Here is a 22,247-nt window from a genome sequence, read left to right on the forward strand (position 1 = left end):
GTGACAATTAAACTGTTTCTCAAGAACAGTAATAAAAAATTGGAGTCACTTCACAAGCAAACAATAAACCTTATTTTTATACTGTGGGTGTAGGGGGATATTCTAATGGTTAATCAAGCCTTGAGGCAAAAATAGGCTAATCTAGTCTTGCATCCTTGCCTGAGAAAAAGCTGCAGGATGGATGAGTGCTCGGGTATTAACATGTTCTGACACTGGGCACGGTTTTGTCTCTGAAGTTAATGAGAAGCTTTCTCTTTATTTCTGAGAGTGCCAGATTGGGACTGGCCTGTCTGCCTCTGACACTAAAATAAAACTTTGAAACAGCAACTGTCTAAAAAGAAACACAAAGTAGATACCCTGCTTCCCAGCTTAAAAATAATTAAAAAAAAAGAAGTTGCCCTGAGGATCCAAAATTGTCTCTGGGGCCCAATAAACGATAGTTTATTTCTTACTCTAATGGCAAACTCTCTAGATCTGTGGATGAAAGAGTGTTTAATGGAAAAGCACTGTGAGTTCCCAGAGCCTGTGGGGAGAGCTGCTTAGGCACCTGATTAGGATTCAAAGTGAATGTGAATTCATTTAACAATCCCTTTCAATGTTGTCTTTTGTGCAGACCGGTTTGGACTCGGACAGCCAGGCAGGATGCCTGCTTCTGTGAATGCCATGCGAGTCCTGAGCACAAGCACAGATCTGGAGGCTGCTGTGGCCGATGCACTGGTAAGAGGAAAAATGCAAAATGCTTCCGACACCGGAAAGTGGCTTAAAGTTACCTGTACGTACATTCTCCTCTTTCTAAATAGCTTTGTTCTGATTGTGTCAGTGTCTGATGCTGTAGAGTTAGTTACCATTTGCTGTGTTGTCTTTGGGTATATTGGCAGCAATATTTGTTTCCTTATTCTGTGTTAGTTCTCCACAGTTGTTATGAAATAGACTACTGTGGCTCGGTGCTAGAGCTGCAGGATGGGTTGAATTAGCCGTTTGTCTTTCATGGGCTGTCAGAGGATGCATATGGCACTGGGGGCGTGCTCAGCACCCATGGGGTCAGGGATATCCATCAATCCCGTTACCTGCATGAAGACTTTGCAGAAAAAACAGTGTGTTCTCTGTTAGTGTTGACTTCTGACCAGCTTGCAACAAGAACTGAGAATTTCACAAGCTGCTGTCCTGTGTTATTTGCACCTGGCTAAAAACTCGGATCAGTTTATAACCTGGCCTGCGGTAATCAGTACCATCCCATGCATTTCGGTCAGAGTGTATTTATCTGTTAGTACTTTCAAATATTTCGTGCATTTCCAAGTATTGTAATTTAAAAAAAAAAAATTATTGTACTGTACTATAATATATATCTTGGCTAGAGCCCAGAAAGTGTTTTCTGGTCTTCAGAAGGCAAGTGTTAAAATAAGCCTTTGGATTTACCTTGAATATTTGGGGGAGAGAGGATATGTAGAGGCAGAAGCAGTTACTGTACAGCATTACCTGGGTACCAGTATACCATGGGTCTTCTCCAGCTCTAGACCTGACCTGAGGGGAGAATTTCCTGATGCATCTCAAGACAGTCATGTCAGAGCACTCTTTATGGAGAATGAACCATGTCCTCAGAGTTTGTGATGGTTGTCCTTTCTTCGTTTCCTAGTTCACTTTCGCTGAGTATGGCTAACATTTTCCTTTTTATTTTTGATGATCACCCAGCTCATGTCACCACCATTTCTAGATGATTATTAAGAGTATTCCTAGAGAAATGTCAATTTTTACAAAAATCTACTTTCTGTTTTTTTTTAAAAAAACATATTACTTGTGAATAATAGAAGGTAGGACAGCATAGGACGGTATACAATAGACAGCACTGTTACATTTAGTGGGCTGAATCCTCAGTGGGTGTTTTCATTACCAAATACAGCAGCTTGTCAGCCAATTTCTGTTCTCAGCACCTCAAATTTGCCACCAGAGCAGTTCAGGGCATAATTATAGGTGATGGTTTGCCTCTGTAAAGGAAATCAGGCTGTATCCCTGAATGTGAGCAGTTGCTGAACACAGGTTTTTTTGAGGCGGGGAGAGGGTTAAGTGTTCCGATTCACTGCCGATCACTGAGATCTCTTTAGGTGTGACTTAATCTTCAGCTAGACTTACAGAGTTCCTTTTTAAATCTTCCACTGTTTTACACTAAATAACGTTATACTGGAATGTTAAAATCTGAAGGGGTTGAACACTTAAGAGGGAAGTCCTTAAGTTTAGCTGGAAAGCAAGCAGTGCTGCTACCTTGATTGATCAATCTGAATTTGTATGACTTTAGGGATACAATGTGATCTTGTTGTCCCCTTCTTTCCCACCACCCCAGTTTTCTCTTTCTTGGTTGTCTTCTCACAAGAAGCAATTTACAAACTGTGTTCAGGCTCCTTTTGAGAGAGTAATGCAATGCCAGCTTTTATCCAGCAGCCTTGTTTTCAGCAGAGTATTCTTTTTCCCTGTAGTACGAAATGAAAAGAACTTTTCCAAAGATAGCTTCAGCCAAATACTCAGTTTAAACAAAACACGGTGGGTCATTTTGTGACCTCTGCTCCCTGTGTACAATTCCTGTTGGGTCCACTGCTTCTGTTTGAGAGCTGGACTTGGCTTAAACCCACAGCGTCTATACTGGGAATCAGTGCTCAGATCTGTCAGAAGAGCTCAAAGGGTGATGGAAACTCTGCCACTAAGTAAGGCCTTTAAGCCAGGGGTGTCAGCCAGGGAGTCTTGAAAGAAGCTAAGCTTCAAAAAAGTGTGGTGTAAGAACTGCAGGTTGAAAGAGAACTTGGTTAAGTGAAGTTGATTAAATGTGCTGTACTGTAGATAGTGGTTTCCTGACATCAGAGTTTCTTTCCAACACTCTAAAATCAAATGGTACTAATAGCATGTGGGGAAATGAATCATTACTAAAACCTCTGGTATCTTCCAGAGCAGCGTTTCTGAAAAATAAGCCACGAGGTGCTGTGTATAAACCTGTCATTTAAAAAACTTACTGATAGATAATCTCACTTCCAAGCTTTCTAATGGAAATCGTAGACTGTACAAGTAGTACAACAGCTAGGAGATAAGGTCAGGCGTTATTATACCCACTTTTATTTTGCATAAATTGTGGATTTTTGGTTTTGTTTTTTTTTTAATTTGCTAAGACACATTTGCTATACGTTTTTGTTGCAAAGACAAACCCTACATAAGCTTCTGACATAATTCTCTATGCTTTTTCCCACCCTTCAATATTTTCCTGCCTACAGCTGTTAGGAGACTCCAGGAGCAAGGTACTAGTGCTTTCTTGACTTTTTATTTCTACTTTCCAACTTCCCCACCTTGTTGCTAACACCCATGATACTGCACTTGAGTTAATTTCTACGCTTCAATACTGCAGTCATAGTAGAAGCAAAATTCTGCTGGCTTTATAAGTCTGAGAACTGCAGGACTGGACACTGCAAGGAATTCTATAGCAAACACTTTAGTATATAGATTTGTCATCTTCAGATACATTGTCTTATCAATCCTGTTCTGCTAAGGTTCATTGAAGAGTTTGTTTTGTAGTATAGCATACAATTTATTTTGCTGCCATAATTATTTGAATATCCCTTCTGTAAAGATTGAGGTTGTCAAAGACGTACCTAAGGGAATCAGGTCCTCTAATGCCATTCTATGGAAATGAGTGGGGTTTGAGTACTCGACTCCCATAGCAGCCTCTGGAAAAATCCTAGCCCAAACTAACAAAGAAATTGTCATTGCCTATAGCCCAGTGCATTTCTAGAGTCACTTTGTTGTCAATATCGAAGTGACTGTGCCATGTCAGCACAGATTCCTTCAGCTCTTTATCTTTTCTTTTCCTTGAAGTAAAGGTTTTATCATCATAGAGTCTGTGACAATGGAACTGACCGTTATTGCCAGTAAAGCAACATATGATTTCATTACCAGTAGCTAATTCCACTGGGCATAAGTATCTCTCATGCTGGGGAAGGCAGGCCCTGTTCCCCTTAGTCACTCAGATAGTCTCATTGAAATCAATGGGAACTGTCTTGCTCTAATGTGAGAGGTAAGCAGGCAGTGCTAGGTGACGTCTTTAAAACACAGAATTCTGTCACTGTAACAATAGCATTAGTCTTAGTGATTACGGATAGAATGTTTTTGGTTTGGCATTGATGTAACTATGTATAACTTGCTAAGTCTGAGTTTTCCCTTTTCCAGAAAAAGCCAGTGAGAAGGAGATATGAGCCCTATGGGATGTACTCTGATGACGATGCTAACAGCGATGCATCAAGTGCTTGCTCGGAGCGCTCCTATGGTTCCAGGAATGGGGGCATTCCACACTACCTGCGGCAGACTGAAGATGTAGCCGAGGTCCTCAACCACTGTGCCAGCTCCAACTGGTCTGAAAGGAAAGAGGGGCTCATAGGTCTTCAGAACTTACTGAAAAGCCAGCGGACACTGAGGTGACCTTGATAGTTTTATAGTGTCAGTCATTCATGAGAGATAGCTATAGGTGAAAATCAGTACCTGCCTTATGGAGACAGACTGTATCTTTCACAGTTGTGAAGGCTTAGTCTCCACAATGTAGGACTCAGCAGAAATTTTTCCAAAAGTAATGTCGTCAGTATAATTGGCGTGAAATTTGTAGCAGTAAGGTAGAAAGAACTCAGGATAGCATGCTACCTTCTCATAGCATGCCTCTGTCTCGTGAAGACCTCCAATGGTAGGTGTTTGTTGCAGCACAGTGAGATTTCCCACAATGTCAGTACTGTAAATACACCCGAAGGGTGGTACCATTTTTACATTAGTCTGAACACTCAATTTTTTTTTCCCAGCAACTTAGTTGGTGTAGCAAACATTCACTGCACTTACTCTAAAATGACTCAGAGTGCGTGTGTTTCGAAGGTGAGATCAGGTGATGCTGTCAGTGTGTTGGCTATACTTTGACTCTTTATGAAAGCTGTGTTAGTTGTAATTGTAGATATTATTTGTAACTTGAAAAGAGCTTGTATCAGAAACTTGAGTATCCTATAAATGGTGTGGTTTATAACGTAGAGGGAAGTTTCTTACAGCAATGAAGTAGGTGTAACAACTCTGAAACTTTGCTTATGGTAGGAGAGGCAGACGTTTTTCCCTTGTTGAAAGCCACATAAACCCTTCAAACACCTTTGGTATGTCACACATTAAAACAGATCTTAGCATTACTCAACAGTCACATGGAAACTTCATATGGCCACAGGTCATCTTAACTAAAGTCCACTGGCTCTCAGGCCGTAGGCTTTTCACCCTTAGTTTATGGTGACAGTATTTGAAAACAGGCTGTTTCTCTCTTGGCTCTTTTGAAGATAACATTCATGAATATCTGTGAAGGTTTTATTTTCCTGTTAAGAATACTGTGTACTTCAGTTATGACCAAGTTTAAAGTGATGGTTGTATGGTTTATAGCCTGCCTACTTGGATTTGCACAATTGTTTCCATTTTTAAAACGCCTTCACACTGGCTGAAAATATTTGCTTGTTCATGTCAACAAGCTGAATGAAAACGTACTGAGAGCAGACCTGGAAAGGTTATTCTCTTGCCATCGTAAAAATAGTCTAGCACTTCACACGATGTGGTACAGCCCTTAAGTGGGAAGTGCTACAGGTTTTTAATATGGGTCCTTCAGAGTCTCTAGTTCAGCGATGCTCTTTGATGCGGTCTATTTACAAGTCTTTAAAAAGATACTTCCCATATCTATGCTGTCTTTTTTTCTTTTTCTTTATTTTAACAAACTGTCTGGGGAGAACTGTGACACCTTATATACTTGTATGGAAATGTTGGGTGAGACTCGTTTTGCCACACAGGTGTGTTAGGATTATAACCAAGGTTTTGAGGCCTATTGGGGATAGTTCCAGGGGAGGAAATGCTGGGAAGGGTGGGCGATGGGCTATCGATCCAGATCAGTAACTCTTAGCACAAATGCCAGTAGAATTAAACTATTGTTTTCAACCCTGCCGGATTCGGTGTTTGAACTGTGCTGCTTGTCCCTCAAGCTAGCACGTTTTCTTAGCTTTGATCCTGACTAATTTAGAAACCTGTCCCAGAAACTACACCCCTGCAGAGTTATTTTTTTAATTGGCTACTGGTTTTAGTGTTCTAGTTTGTATTTCATTTTGGTTTGCTTTTGGTCTGCTTCCTCCTTGGTTCAGGGTTGTTCTGGTGCCTGTTCTAATGATTAGATTTTATCATCCTGTTTGTTCCCACACCATCTTGCTGAACATCATCAAGGTCATTAGTACAAAGGGCAAGTCTGTATGTCTTCTAATTAAACCTGTTATCTTCTGTTGTGGTATAACAAGTTTAATAAAAGGCAGTGATGTGGCTAGGTTTTCTTTAGTACTCTGAGCTGAAAGGTGGCTGATCCTATATGAGCTGGGATTTACATATTCAGAAAGATGTGCATGCAAAGTGGTATGGTGCTTACCTGTTCTCTTTGTTTCGTACAGCTTCATGTGGCCTGGTTCTCTAAGGGCTCCCTGTAAGGTCTCCTAAATAAAACAAGGCCAACGAGCCCCTTAAGGAAATGTTCTCCAACTGACTGTTTCAGTTTAGTACTTTCACTGCTACCCCAAGTCCATGATCTTGTAGAAAGAGACATGGTTATACTTGCTGTCTTCATGTAACCTTTGCCCAGAAAGAAAACTCATTAGAGTAATAAATAAGGGTTCATTTTGAGAGCTGCAATCTGCATGAATTCAGGAGAGCATTGTAGAGCAGTTGTTTTGAGACAGTGCAGTCTTGCGCTGAACGCTGACAGCTTGCTGTGGCGTTGTTACAAAGACGTTTTCCTCTACATCAGATTCTCAAGACCATTGGGTTTGTGTGCTTTTAAAATTTGATCAGTCTTTCATACATAGGTTTATTGGAAAAAAAACCTCCTGTGTTACTTACAAACAAGCTAATATAAAGTAGTTGTAGTCTGGCCTGTTCTTTGAAGCTTATTTTGAGAAAGATGTTGGTGGACTGTGTACAACTGATGTCTTTCTGGAAAGAGGGTACCTGTAGTCAAGACCTGAATGGCTGTTCTCGGAGCAGTCCATGTGCATTTCACTAGTTGCTCTGGTTTCATAATAATTGTGAAAAATATCTAATTGCATCCATAGTATGCAGGAAATGTTACCTAGCTATCTTTCTCTGTTTTTGTTTGCACAGTAAACAAGCAAAACTTTTTCATTCTTTGGCAGTTTGCCTTGCAGAAGAACAAAGACTTGTATTTTCAAAACATTGGTGCCAAACGTTTCATTTGCAAAAGGTTCTGCATTTGACTTGAACTCAGTGTCTTATGAAAGGGACCCATACACTACTTCCGCCCCCCCCCCCCCCCCCCCCCCCCCAATCTTACTGAGCACCTAATAGTCTCTTACTATATAGGAACTTAGATTGTGCCTACTGACTGACTTGTTAATCTGTCTTCCATTTCTATATATTTGTCTCCTCAATGTGCCTGCTCTCAGACTTTGGAATCAGTGTGATATTGTTAATACTGTGTGATTCTAGACTGATTTTACTGAAGCAACTGAGAATTTAGACCAAAATATTTATGATCAGTGTGTACCAAACCAGCATGAAAGTTCTAATTTTACTTGGAAAATTTGAATTCCCTGGCACAAAGGAGACTTGAGAAACCTATTCCTAGGCTGTAAAAGACCCCATGGTTTAGTGAGTCAGCAACCTTGGTGCAGGCAGAAAGTAAATGCCTCCCAAATGTGCCTATTTCAAGTAGTCTTCTGCAGTCTAGAATATAGAAAAAAATAGAAGCAGCAGAAAATAAAGTGTCTAGCTTAAGATAAAAAAAAAAAATTATTAAACATTAGATTTCTTAATGTAAGACTAGTGATCCCAGCAATTAAACTCAGATGCCAGTTCAGGCTTTGCCTAGATAGATAGTTTTCAGAAGTGTGACTTAAGTAACATTGAAATAAGGAAGGTTAGATCTTTCAGCTGTTAATATATAGTAGCTTTTTTGCTGCAACTAAAGCTTTAGCATTAACATCGTTTTATTTATGTGTTTTAGCCGAGTCGAGTTAAAAAGGCTATGTGAAATATTTACTCGCATGTTTGCTGACCCCCACAGCAAGGTAAGATCACAAAGACTTGGCTCACACTCTTACACTACTGCGCACATTTGACACTGTTTCAAGATCAATGTTTTTGTATTTCTACCCATGCCATCTGCTGGGACACACCAGCATTTATAAATCTCCTTGATTTTTATCTGTTTTACAACGAAGAGATGTGTCTCAGCCTTTTACTTTGCTAGGAACTGGTTACCCCCTGCTTCCTAAGGAGCAGCCTAATGCCTTTCAGATGTCAGCTTCTGGAGCGAGGAGTTTGGTTTTATCTGTGCCTCTCTAGGAAGTGTCTTGGTGACACACAGTGGAGCGAGGGCTGTGAAGGGTAGTGGGCCATAGTTGAGCATTACGGTCACTGGGGTTTGTGCACTGTGTGCACCTGGGAGCAGTCTGGGGTCCCACCAGGGCACTGTTCTGGATGTCCTAAGTGGAGCCTTCAGTATGGTTGCTGTGCCTTCTTAGTAACGCTGACCTTTGACGTTAAAGGCTGTGGCATGAACTTACAGGCTTCTCTTAAAAAGAAGCAGACGAGGGAGAGGGGAGGTTGAGCCTGGAGGTGTGCTCAGACCCAGCGGTCTGCCTTTGACAGGCGAGCGGGAGCAGGGGGAGGGGAAAAGGGAGTTCTGTGCCCTTTCCTCAGGGGGTTTGCTGGTGGCGGGCAACCAGTAATGGCTGGGTAAAAACGTCTGCTGTTGGGTTGTTGAGAAAGACTAAGTTATATAAATATTTGTACTTTAGACCACTTGGTAAACCAGTTTTAATGTCAGGTGGAAACCCCCTGAGTAGAAAGAGTTGCTTGTCACAGGTATTGCCTGAAGTGTGCCATAACTACAGTCTGGACCAGCTGTCCACGAGCCTCACAGAGTGTGGCAGTGTCTACCTGTAAGGTCCTAATGTTTTGGTTCTCAAAGGTTTGGTATGTGTTGTGGAAAGGGTGGAGGTGTAGCTATTTGTTTACAAAATATTTCCAGTTTCTGAGGAAGGTGAGGGTTTATTGCACACTGGACTAGAGCATGTCCTCTGTTGCAGTGGTGATCTGACATCTGCACTGCTGTTACAGAATTAGTGCTATGAGGTCATTAGTTGTGGTGTTAAAACATATATGTTTATGTGTAACAAAGTTCACATATAAACATACGTTACTTTCATGACTGAGGAGACCAGGTCTGATCCAAGATACACTTTAAGTAACTCCACTGAGAAGAGATTGTGTTTTAAGAAAATGTAAACTTTCAGTGAATGCATCTTTTTATCTGTTGACAAACTGCATCTGAACAACCAGCCTTGATCACTATGTGTGCTAACGAGTGGTTTGTTTTGTTGCATGGCCTGCTTTGCCGTGGAATTCACAACAGAGAGTAAGTGTATTCTACCCCTTTACTTCATCTGTTTTGTGTAGTATTTTAATACGACACATTTTAGATGTGTCTTGTCTGATGTATTTTTTTCCAGAACAATGTAGTCACTAAATTCATTCCTTTATGAAACTGTCTATAACAAAATCATCCTGAAACTCAGATTGTAAACCCCTCCCCTTTGATTATTTTTGTTTAAAGTGCTGCATTCCTTTTTGTGACACTTTTTTTGTTTATAGGTTTTCAGCATGTTTCTGGAAACCCTGGTTGATTTCATCATCATTCATAAAGATGACTTGCAGGATTGGCTTTTTGTTCTCCTGACCCAGTTGCTAAAGAAAATGGGAGCAGATTTACTGGGGTCTGTGCAGGCAAAAGTTCAAAAAGCTCTGGATGTCACGAGGTAGAGTATTCGGATGGCAAATGTTATGGAGGTTTTTGCAGAACTACAAATTGCAAAAAGGCATTATGATGAACATAGAAAAGCCAGCAGTGCTGTATAGTTTGAGGGCTCAACCTTGATGAATACCAGAATAAAGGAGAACACAGTTACGTCAGAATATTTCAAGTGCTGAATTAAAAAGGAGTATCTGTTTTCTAAATAAATAACTTTAAAGCGTAACATTTAAAATGTGTAATTGATGAACTTTTTAAAATGGGTGTTGGGGTTTTTTTTGTGTGCATGTGCTTATATACCAATTTTCATTGATTGGGAAAAAGTATTTTCAGCATTCAGAATATGAATGGTGCTTTATCACGATGTTCAGAGTATATTTCATATTGTTCAAACAGCAAATACTGGTAATGTCAGGATAAGACCTTGAATGGTACTGCAACGTGCACACCGATTTTGCAATCCATGTCCTTTCCAAGGATGTTCAGCACAGGACACTGTGACAATGAAGTTCAGCTCATCCTGGAAATAGGATCATTTTTTAAAAGGCAGTAGTAATGCAGGATAAAATAGGATAGAGTAGGGAAAAAAAGGAGTGAAATCAAAACCAGGTGTGAACTCTGAGGACAAGATAAACCAGGCTGCTACTAGAGGTAAGGGAACAGAGCACAGCCTGAAATGAAGAAGGAATGGACAGGTGTGCCGAAAGCTGGATGAGTGTACAGAGAGCAGATAGAGTAACAGTGTACAAAGGTATTGATTTAGCAGTTTTCTCTAGTATCAAGTCAATAATCAGCTGATCCTTAGACTTGGCGTTTCCCTGGTTGATGGTAAAGTTAAGAACAAGAAAAGCATGACAGGTGATGAAATCTGTTGTGTTAGCTTGAATGTATTGAGTTGATTTAATCATGAAAATTCATGTTAACATTACAGTTTTACCTTTGTTTTCTTTGGACAGGGATTCTTTTCCATTTGATCAACAATTTAACATTTTGATGAGGTTTATTGTAGATCAGACCCAAACACCAAACCTGAAGGTCAGTATCAAAAACCTTTTCATTAAAACATCAGCATGGTTGTCTTAGCTTGCCATGTCAGTCATACCATAAAGCACAGAACTCATGATAAAATAAGTAAGTACCTGCATGATACAGAAATGATATTGGCAACTTTGATTAACTCTTGTTCTCCATTTTAATAAATCTAAATATCTTCACATTGGGGCCCTGTAACTCATCACAGGTCAGTAAGAGTTGGGCTTTAGACACACTGGAACATATTAAAGCTTAGACATGGACAGATCCACTTCACTTGGTCTTGGTGGGAAGAAAACCTGGCTGTGCAGGACAGAAGCAGTGTGAATAGCTGGGAAGTTGGGACCCTAGGCACAGCTTAACAAGTGCTTGTTGCACAGGTCGGACAAGGCACGTGTAGGCTTTGGAGACAAAAACATCCAGAGCGTTTTGTTACTGAATCCTCCCAAATGGATACTGTTGTTCAGGCTGTTTTTCAGGAGGTTGCTGTTTCAAGGCTTTAGGAACATTGTAAATTCTGGAAGTCATACAACATTTATTTCCAGAGACAGGAGTATACAGGATACCAAATGAGTCAAGCATTTTTTCTTCAATCTCCCAAACTTTGGATCTTTCGAGACTCCAGCATCAGGCATTTGGTTTGGGGACAGTATGGTTTGACATCTAGAACAGTAACTGCTGGTGGAAACAGCATGGTGAAGTACTGATTTGCTTACGCAAGTGTACAAGCACACGTATGTATTTCAAACCAGTTCTGGTGTACTATTTCAGACTCTTACTACACAAAATTTATCCCGAGTAGAAAGTTCCTTTTGATTTTTGAAACGTTGCATTGGGATATGTCACAGGGATTTTTTTTCCCCTCCATGTCTTGTAAGTCTTGTCAGTCTGTAGTGGTATCTGTTTATTATGAGATAAACTCATCTTTGCCAGCTTATGGGCTTAATAGATCCCTTTTTGCTTCTCAGGTGAAAGTTGCTATCCTGAAGTATATTGAGTCCTTGGCAAGACAGATGGATCCATCAGACTTTGTGAATTCCAGTGAGACAAGACTTGCTGTATCTAGAATTATAACTTGGACAACAGAACCAAAGAGCTCAGATGTGAGAAAGGTAAGCCAGCATGATGCAGTATTCCCAGTAATTATTCTTCAAAAACATTGCCCAAACACCCCACAAAATAACCCAAATACCACCCCCCTCCCCAACAAACAGTCATAGAGGTAATGAAAAATTCAGTGATTAGATTCGAATTTTGAAAAGTGGATTTTATGTACTTTGCTGTCCAAACCAAATTGCCAATTCACTAATGACAGTTTTCTGAAGTTTGTCTTCATATATTTTTTTAAGGTACTTAGCTGTGTGACTTCAACTACTATTACTATACTATGCAAAAAGAGATCATAGTTTGAAAATGTGCTTTTTCTTTAGCAGTCTGGGGATATCTGTAGGTTTTCGTTTATGTAGGTGGAGGCTCTGTGCTTTGTAGACTCAAATGAAATCTAGCACAACTTCTGTGTTACAATATTGTTAAAAGAAAGTAAACAAATCAGTAAGCTGTCAGGGGCGCCCAACTCTTTTCTTTTAAGAGCTGTGTGTTTATCTCAACCTGGAAAAAACTGACACATTTAGGTCAGACCTGGGTAATAAAGTTACCTTGTTCTTTATCTTGCTCTAGATGCAAGTGTCAGGCAAGCTGAAATGGGGCAGATACTGATACTCATCTCTCCCAAGAGAAAAGTGAGACTTAGTCTTATGTATCTGGCATCTGTAACACGATTTAAAATTACCTTCTCTTCCCAGCCCAGTTGTAGAAGTAGATTCCAGTAGGAGTTAAAGGCTTTTGAGATGTACTTGGATTTAAAAACCAACAAATTAACTTTAAACATTTCAGAATGTAAAAATTGTGTGAGATTTTTACATTCTACGTGCACTTAAAATGTTGAATTAATACTAGAATAACATATTCTTTTATAACTTTGGAAATAATTCTTATTTTTGTTCGTAGTGGTTATTTGATTCTTATTAATAGATCACTGGGTTTCAAAGGTGCTGCAACTGCAGCATTATCTGATAGCTGACACAAGGCTTCAAAGAAGCTTTTTGGGTGCATGCTGTTTGCTTCCTTGCATACAGCTGACTGGTTCTACAGAAAAATGTCTTATCCTCTTTTCTGAAGAATTTCTGCAGGTATTACACCAGTGGGACTGAAATTTGTTTCTGCAAGATAGCCTGCCTCAGAAAAAAAGGGTGACTTGAAATCCTGGACTTAGATCTGGAATATGCGTTTCCATCTGGAATACGTGTTTCCATTTTAATGCTTCCGTGTACAAAGTCAGAAAGAATTAAACAGGCAAAGAAGCTGCTTCTCTGTTACAGTTCAAGTAAACCTCAAGCAGTTTACTCCACTGGTGGTCTGTGAGAGGAAGTTGTAATTAAAGTAGGAATATGCATTGAAGAGCAAAATCTCTGCATATTGCTCAGCAAAAGAAATATTCCACCATTAGGGGTCATCATTGCTGCATGCAAAATTGAGTGAAGAGTACCTGCAAGAGCTGAAAAAAAGGCTGTTCTCTGAAGGTATGGGAGCAGGTATTCGGTGTGGTGTCCATCCTTCTATCTTTCAAAGACTTGCAAAGCCCTGGCAAAACTTCCAGCAAACTACCTGGGCAAGTGCCATGGGGCTAAGAGATTACTGAATCTAAATTATTTTTATTAAACCTGCATGTGACTTGTATTTGCCTCTGCCTGTATCTTTGAAATAATTCCATAGTTAAGCTAACTTAGGCTACTAAAAATGAATGCCTAGGTGATCTTTATTTCATCATACTATTGCTGTACTGTGCTTTTTATTAAGAACATAGTGCAAACCATGGACTTCCGAAGAAACACTTGAACAAAGGATTTAGAAACAATCATTGGCCATTATCCCTGTCAGGACTGTAGTTAACAGACTAATAAATTCATTTTGTAGTAGCAAACTGGATTATCAAGGGCCAACCCAGACAAGTGAAGTATTCTGAAGAACACAATTAAAAAGTTGCCCTTCTTTTTTGGAGACTGTACCTTGGGGAATAAAACCCTTTTTTTAATATCAAGATGATGCATGTAAACATCAGAAGATTCTGCCCTCATGGAAGGCGTTACGGTGGCCTTCAGGATCAGAGGTTTTCTAAGTGCAAAGCAAACCATGCGTTGTAAACATTACAACCTAAAAGTGGAGACAGCAGTTGAGATTATGGGGAGACAGGGGGAAGAAGAACCAGTTCAGTCTTCAAATGATCAAAGTATTACAAGAGGCCTGTGAAAAGTGTAGAATAAGGTCATTTTTCAATGGAATCTGGATCCGAGACTATCAATGCAATCAACTCAGCTCCTGCAAGAGCACACTTTATTTTTGGTACTGAGGAGTCTTGGCTGGTGTATTCCAGCCCACGTACACCGCTGTGGCTGGCTTGGTGGAATAGCAGTGCCAGCGTGCAACTACTCGCAGAAGCTGGGGCTCTTTTCCCCAGGAACGTAGTCCCACAGCCAGCGTGGCTCTCACCCGGATTTGAGTTACTGAATGCTACCTTACTGCAAGTAGCATCTGTGTGTATGCTGGCCCTGCTCTTCTGTCTGGATTTTGCCTTTGAGCAGCTGCAGGTAAAACAAGCTTGCTCGTGCTGCGGTGAAGGATATAAATGACCTCTGTCAGTGGGGAAGGCATGTGGCTGCTGTGTGCTCATGGCAATTAGTCATGCAGGTCTGATCCTGTGCTAGCGCTCAAGGGATCTGTTCGAGAAATGGATTGTATTTTCAGTCAATAGTGAGATTATCCTTTTAGCAGTCATCATCAGTCCGTTGCTGCTGTTCACTATGTGTGATGATCATGGAGGTCCCAGCCCTGTAGCATTAAGGCACTGGAGAAAAATAAAAAAAGTGGCGGCATTTAGGTCCAAAAACCTTTTTCAAACTGAATGATACAGCTTTATTAATGAACCCTGCGTATTCTTGTGATGATTACTGGAGCACACTTAACCTGTCTGACACCAGACTTGAACTACAGATCATGTTTTATAACTAGTGAAATCGGAAGGAAACAGAGTCAAAGAAAATCCTGTTGTACATAAAACCGTTTATGTTCTTTTATGGAATGATACCTGTAGCTAAGCAGAAGCTGTTATCACAAGAAAAACACAATGGACTTTGAGGAACATACGGTTGAAATAAGTGTCATCAACAAAATGTCATGATTCCCTCTCAGGGCAGAAACCATTTCAGCTGCTGGCAGTAGCCATGAACTATGTACGGTCAAAATTATTGTCAAGCTTTATGTAGAAAATACAGTGATCTGCAGTGTGTTACGGGTAAATATTTGTCTTGTTGTAAAGACTGTTAATACTTATGGGTGTTTACCCTGCGTTCAAGTTAAGATTTACTTCCTGCAAGCAGTGCTAGAAGAAAGGTGAAAGGCATTTGTCCTCCGTGCCGAACAGAAGCCATTGGGTAGGAACAGGTCACGCAGCACTGCGTGGAGACGTGGATGGGATGTGGTTCCAGTGCAAGGAGAGCACCTGTTGGTAATTTCCACACATACAGCAAGCAGGCTTGCTGCTTTTTCCCCAAGCAGAACATATCAATGGGCAGGGCACAGATAAGGATTTCAGATAACTGAGCTCTAATTTTGATTGCAGTAGCGTCTAACCTTGTGTGATGTACTTGACTTTCCTCTGCCTTGGTTTATTCCTCTCTGTAACAGGGCATTAATTCTGATTTTTCTCTGGAAAATATTTAAGATTTTATGAAGTCATTTTACAAAAGCCAGTTAATTACCACACCGAAAAATAACACAATGACAATGCAAATACTGTGATGACTGGTCTGAGGACATTAAGTCAGTAACTTCACCATGTTATCGCTAATATTGCCAGCAATGTTATTGTGCAATCTTTACGTAGGTAAAGTGCTTATTGAATTTGGATGACAGGCTCGGGCTTTGTGTGGGAAAATGCTTTGATCTTGGAAAAGAGCCATTGGTTTGGGAATGGAGATAGAATGAGGCTTCTGATTTGGCTTTGGCCACGGTCTAAAGAAGCCTCCTGTCCAAGGCTGGGATGAATAGAAACTTTTATTAAACATGAGTGTTCAGCATTTGAGAGGATGGAATTGTCTGTGAGGGCACACAGGATCTTAGCATTTAGGAGAAGCTTGTACAGGCTGAAGGGGAACAAGGTCTGCAGAGGTGAAGGGCCAGTGATATTGCCTACCATCTTATTAATACAGGTCTTGTTATTAAAGACTAGCCGAGCTCTGGTCGTAATGATAAATAACAAGGTCTGTATTGCCTGATTGTCATTTGGACTACTGATCTCAGGGAAGATGAAATTTTTCCTTTGTGCCAGATATCCTGACTGGCTTCTCTGTTGATAAAGCATTCCTACAGTAGTTTTTTTACAAGCCTGAATGTTGTTTTACATGTTATGAGCAGCTTCATGCCATGTGTGCATCGTGTTCTGCCTTCCACTTACGTAATGGGGAAAACTCTTTATTTCAACTGTCTTGTTACTACTGAGCTTGGCCAAGCTGCCCTTGAGTACAGACAGTGTATGGGACTTGATAAGAAACTAGAACCATTGCAGTGATTCAAAAAGCCCAGGACAGTGCTTGTGTTACTGGGATTTGCATGAAGATGAAGTCCCCCTCAGACTACCTAGGGGAAGGGCCCTCCTTGGAGTGGCACCACCAGTTTGCAACAGAAGTCTAGAGATGTCCAAAGAAAATGTGTTTGGGATCAGATTTTCTTCCTGAAACTGTTTCTGAATTACACCGGAAGATGAGGAAGATTTCAGAGAGAAAGCTGCAGGTCAACAAATTAATGTGCTCAAACAGCCAATGAAGTTCTATTACTTGTTTAACTAGTAGTCCTAGCTGTCATTTCTTGACAAATTAGTGTCACTTGGATAAGGAAATTGTATCTATCAATAAAGCCCAGTGCAAGTTTGAATAAAATACTGCTCTGATATGCGTAGGAGGACCAGTGATAGGAAAGCAAACACTTGTAAGGAAACAAAGTTGAGTTCCTTTGCGATGTACTGCCATGAGACTACTAAAATCTCTTCTGGAGCTTTAATTTTCCATCTAACATCAGGCTGATTTGAGCAATTCTGGGACAGAAGCTCTTCTTTAAAGGCACACCTGAAGACTCTTGGTGAGCTGAAATGGTGGTGTTAATCTTTGCTGGTGCTGGGCAATAAACACTGTTGGTCACAGCCTGTTAGAGCAGCGGTGACAAGGAGGATGTTTGCAGAAATGGATTTGAATGGCAGATTGTTTTAATGTTCCTCAGTCGCAGACTTGCCTTTCTGAGTCAGAGGTTTGTCTAGCAGTCCTGCAACATTCCTGTGCCAGATTTGTGCGTCTCGTGGACTCCACGAAGAGCCAAGTTACCAGAGAACCAGGTCTTAGGGTTTAATTTCAGGCTTATGGAATCTTGAATAGGACTATGGGCATACTGCTGAGGTCAGCCCTTTAGCCAAAGGATATTCCTAAAGAAGTCAAACTCAGCCTAAGTGCACAGAATTCCTTTCAAACATTTAAACATAGTGTTAAGGAAAATAGTGTAATACATCAAAAGTGGTAGCTGGTGGCCTTCAGTGTTTGCTTGATTTAATGCTGTTAGAACAAAAAGGATCTCTGTGTCCTAGCTGTGTTTCCAAAATAGTAGCCATCATTTTCTGTTTGTTTTGAGTTTGATGCTAGAGAGCTATGAGAGCCAGAATGTTTTTAGTGCACGCAGTGTCAGGAAAATGGCTTTTACCCAACATTGGTGGCCAGAAAATCATTACGTGCTTGTTGGAAATGTGGTGCTGGGGTAGATTTCCTTAAAATTTAATCTCTTCACTTTATACAGCCTTCTAGTGTCCTTTGAGCTGAAAGCAGTTTGTAATATAAGCACATTTTCTCAGTTTGCTTGAAACATTATCATGCATTAGCTCTTACAATGAGATCAGAAGAATTTGCTTCACAGAATGTGTGTATACTCATGCTTATGTTATTTGTCTGTTCATAATATGCTTGTGTGTACATGCCATTTATATAAATACACACGTACCTACGTAGGTATAGATGATGTATCTGTTTTGAAAGCCAAGATTAGAGGTGATATTTACATGATGTGTTGTAGAGCCATCCAGTAAAGAGACCATGGGCTGTGTTTTCTGCACTGTGATAGGTAAGACTGCCATACTTATTCTAGCATTTTGAAACTCTGTGCAGGTTAAAGTGGGTGTTTTAATTACAAACTATCTTACTTCAGTAGACTTTCTTTCTTGGCTTGTATCTTCCCTTCAGAATTCAAACTTGTGTCATGCCAGGTTGACAATAAAAGTTTCTCAGTTGTCAATGAAATGTAGCTTTTGTTTCTAGTCCTGAAACCTGTTTTTGCAACAAATGCCATTTTGTAAGGAGCAAAGTTTACTCAGAATAATCTTCATCAGCTTGACTTCTGAGGTAACATCTTAACTCTCCAGAATTAATTAATTTTTTTGCCGTGCCCAGGTCACAAAACAACAGCATGCATAAGGAGTCATAGCTCATTATAGAATAGTAATCCGATTTTTTTTTTTGCTGGCACTTGTTTGAGATGCTTTTGAAACATGTAATGCAACCGTCCATGACTTGTAAAAGCCTTTCATGATACTGTGTGCTGTATAAAACAATAGCAGTGTGGATTTAATCTGTATATGAATTCTGTATTTAAATCTGTTAAACAAGTTCTTCCTTTTCAGGATGTGGATGTAAACAGCATATTCTGATAGAAGTCCTTTGGGAAAACTGTGTGTTTAAAAACTTGTGCTCAAGCTAGCATGCTTGGTTATGTGTGAGCTGATGAAGCCATCGTGCTTCATATTACCCTGTCAGTAATGTGGACGTCCATGCTCATCTGATTCTAGACCTGAAAAAGGAACAAGCAGGAGGTTTGGTTTGGTAGATAGTTTGTTAACTTAGTGCCAGCTAACAACTAGCGGTCTGCTGGAAAGTACACTTAAGTAACGCTTGTTTAGAGCCTGCAAACACTCTCAGCAGATGTGAATTAACTCACTTAACATCAGCTGCGCTCACTGGAGAATCGAAGCGTTGCCCTATGCCAGTGTGTGCTAATACAAGCTGCCTAATGTGTCACTGCTGCCTCTCTATCTCAGTGCATCTATATTTGATCTGCAGTTTAGTGTAATTCAAAGTGACACGAGGGAGAGAGCTGCTCTGTTCCAGCATGCCTTAAGTTATTAAAACCACATTTGCCTTAGACTAGATGGTGACGTGAATGATGCATACAGAGTATGATTATGTTTATCAAAAGTGAGTAGATGTTAGTGCAGACCTTCCCCAGACTGATCACGTGGTAAAAGGCATTTGCAGACGCTGTTGGTCTATCAGACTGATGCCTGGACCAGAGGCAGGAGTTTGCAAGTTCTTCACTGCTTCTTCCTCTGAACTTAGAGACGTCTGTGACGATAGGTGCGGGCAGATGCAAGCACCTGTTCCCCTACTCCTGGCTGGCCAGATGCAAGTGCCATCTCAGTGCAGCACTGCCTTGGCTCTGCGCTTCAGCAGAAGTTTTCAGGTGGTTATGGAGGCCATCAGGAGGTGGCCGAAGCAAAGCCTAGCAGAACTAGGGGATGATCTGTAAGCCTGAGAGTTGTGGCCGATTTAGTTTCGAGCCAGTGCCACCCTTTGCTGAAGGGAATGCTCTTCTGGTTAAAGCAAGTATTAATGTTTTTTGTTACTTGAAATTAAGCAAGCAACTGATTAAAACTCTTCTGCAAAAACATGGCATGTGTACTGCTTAGATGATTCAGTTTAAATCTATGCTTTCTCTAAATAATATCAACTTTCCTGTTTGTCAAACCCAGACCATGCATAGTTGGGTGGGTGAGGATTTGCCAGCTAGGACCACTACAGCTTCCTCAGGGCCCGGTGAAGGAAACTTGGAAGAGAAATGTAAACAGGTAGACTAAAAGCTGTGTGCACTAATCACACTAATCGTGTTTGCAGTCTCAACTCAACTGTCTAGCTGTGTAAAGAGACCTTGACTCGGAGCCTGAAAAGAGTGTATGTGTCTGTGAAGTATTTTTTGGCTTTGATGTGCTTTTCTGTTAACTCTTTTGTTGTATTCCCTTGTAAGCAATCAGGGTATGAGGTCCTCTGCTTTTATGGGGCCCCTGGTGTTGTGAGCCCATCGCCAACAGAAGTTTGAGAAACGTGAAAACTGCTTTCATACAGCTTAGGCAACTAGCCGCTTATTCTGCTTGGTCTATTGGACCAGCGACAGCAGCAATCATAAGGCACTTGCATTAAGCTTAGGTCACTGACCACATTTCCTTTCTAAAACCAATGGATTTTTCCAGTTAGCCTTGATCTTTTTGCTTAATGAGCCCAAACAATTTCAAAGAGACTTTATTGTAATTCAACCAATTTGCAGAGGTTGCAGTTTTTGATAAATATGGCCAACACCCACTGCTAGGTGAAAACAAAAAACAGAAGTTGCTAAAGCATTTGTGTCCCTTTAGCAGCTGATGCTGTTGGACAGCATGAATTGCATTGACCTAAATGTGAAACTTTGGGAGCTGCTACCAGCTTGTGGAACCTGATCCTTCGCTGCATTGTTATAAGTAGAATAATGAAGTTATATAAACGATCCTTTGCAAATGATTCAAGAACCTGATGTGGAGCCAGACCCCCTCACTAGCATAGTTAGGCTCTGAAGTCACTGGAGTTTCTCCAGCTCAAGCCAGCAGAGAACTGCTTCGTTAGGATTATCTAATCTGTAGGGTCTACGTTATATGTCACTGAATGGAGATGGATTAGTGTTCCACACTAATGGTACAGGGACACAAAGGCAAGGGAAAATTCAGATATTACTCTTTCTTCAAACTATGTATCATCAAGCACGAGTGTTGCATGGAGAATGTTTGTACATTGTGTACAGAAATAAGTTTTCTATGGCTTGTTTTAAATTTATCTACTCTTCGTAATCTGATGTAACGTAGTAATTTAATGAAACTACGTTAGTAGTTTCCACAAGATTTTCCACAGTTTTAAAACTGAGAAGAATTATCTGTAAAAGATTTCCTTTGACTAGATAAATGTATGCTAGATAAATGAAACTTAGAGGGTTATCAGATGTGTCCAGCTCTAACTATTAAGGCAGGTGTAGAAATGCTAGAAATGCTGCTCCTGATGCCCTTCATTACTGAAATAAAATTAGCTGTATGAGAACTGGAAAGTATTGCAAAAGTGAAACTTGGAGCACATTATAAATGTGATTTCAAGCTAGCGTGGACCTTCCAGCTTTTGAGGACAGTAGCGACAGTCCCTGGTCGCAGAGACCATCTTTTTAGGTGGTGTTAGCCAGTGTTAAATCTCAAGTAGGAAATTATGGCTGAACTTTCAAATAATGGCTTCTGCCTGAAATAAACCTAAAAGTGCTAGAAGTGGGGTGGCTGAGGACTATTTAAGAAGAACACAGCCAGGGTTAACCCACATAATTCCAGGGTGGCTTTTGAGACCTTTACTGGAGCACCACTCCTAGGCTGTAGTAGTACTTGGCTTTATTTCAAAAAGCATTGACTATAGGTCGTCTTTCAGTCCACGTAAGATTGTAAGCACTGTGAGCAGCTGTTCGGCACTTTGCTCAAAGCCCAGTGGCCTGTTTACAGGCAACAACAAAATTGCTGAAGATCACCCAGGTACACAGAACACTGGCAAGACAGCTCCTAAAGACAAGCTAAGCTGTTATTTCGTGCAAAGGGGAAGGGTGGACACAGTCCTGTTTTCACTAAAGCCAAAACAAAAAGCTGGAACAAAATTGAAGTGACCTCTGGGAGCTCAAACTTCCCTCAGATGCTCTTGTGGCACATCTGTGCTGTTAGTGTTTGTGTGTAGGGTTAAACCATACCAATTAGGTAACCCTCTGCTTCAGAGTGAAGCCACAGGATCCTAAAGTCCCTGGTGGAGATTTGGTGAACACTTTGCTTAGATATGTGAGATGCATTTTAGACCTCTCTGGCACACAGGAAAGGTACCTCCAGAGCATCACATCGTAGGGTGCCTCTGCTGTTGTGCCTGCTTTGCTCTATTTGCTTAGGAGGCCTCCAAGGATGACTTTATTTCTAAGCCATCAGTGGGAGATATGTGGGACAAAGGTATCTGAAATCCTTTCCCATCTCACTGTGCCTTGGGCAACTCCTGACTTACCAGTTGTTATTTCCAGATACTCTAGTCTCTGAGCAGTCTCAGCTTGGGGACCATGTTGATCACTTTTCCCTTTTTTTTTTTTTTTTTTTAAAATGTTTGGGTTTTTTTCTTATTTCAATGAATGCGAGATCTGC

At 40.6% G+C, this 22,247-nt stretch overlaps 1 protein-coding gene across 17 annotated transcripts in view; it reads left to right on the forward strand.

Annotated features, from left to right (window-relative positions):
* CLASP1 (cytoplasmic linker associated protein 1) overlaps positions 1 to 22,247 on the forward strand; it is a 185,075-nt gene that overhangs the window by 126,685 nt on the left and 36,143 nt on the right. For 11 of the 17 annotated variants that reach the window (XM_040602654.1, XM_040602652.1, XM_040602653.1 and 8 more), the window contains 8 exons: positions 614 to 717; positions 3,252 to 3,275; positions 4,201 to 4,445; positions 8,036 to 8,099; positions 9,449 to 9,451; positions 9,688 to 9,851; positions 10,801 to 10,879; positions 11,845 to 11,988. In XM_040602654.1, the coding sequence (XP_040458588.1) occupies positions 614 to 717; positions 3,252 to 3,275; positions 4,201 to 4,445; positions 8,036 to 8,099; positions 9,449 to 9,451; positions 9,688 to 9,851; positions 10,801 to 10,879; positions 11,845 to 11,988 (827 nt within the window). The remainder of the gene's footprint in view (positions 1 to 613; positions 718 to 3,251; positions 3,276 to 4,200; positions 4,446 to 8,035; positions 8,100 to 9,448; positions 9,452 to 9,687; positions 9,852 to 10,800; positions 10,880 to 11,844; positions 11,989 to 22,247) is intronic. The other 6 variants (XM_040602655.1, XM_040602656.1, XM_040602664.1 and 3 more) reach the window with 1 other exon arrangement.

Source organism: Falco naumanni, chromosome 8, assembly GCF_017639655.2.
Source record: "Falco naumanni isolate bFalNau1 chromosome 8, bFalNau1.pat, whole genome shotgun sequence".
Classification (NCBI taxonomy): domain Eukaryota; kingdom Metazoa; phylum Chordata; class Aves; order Falconiformes; family Falconidae; genus Falco; species Falco naumanni.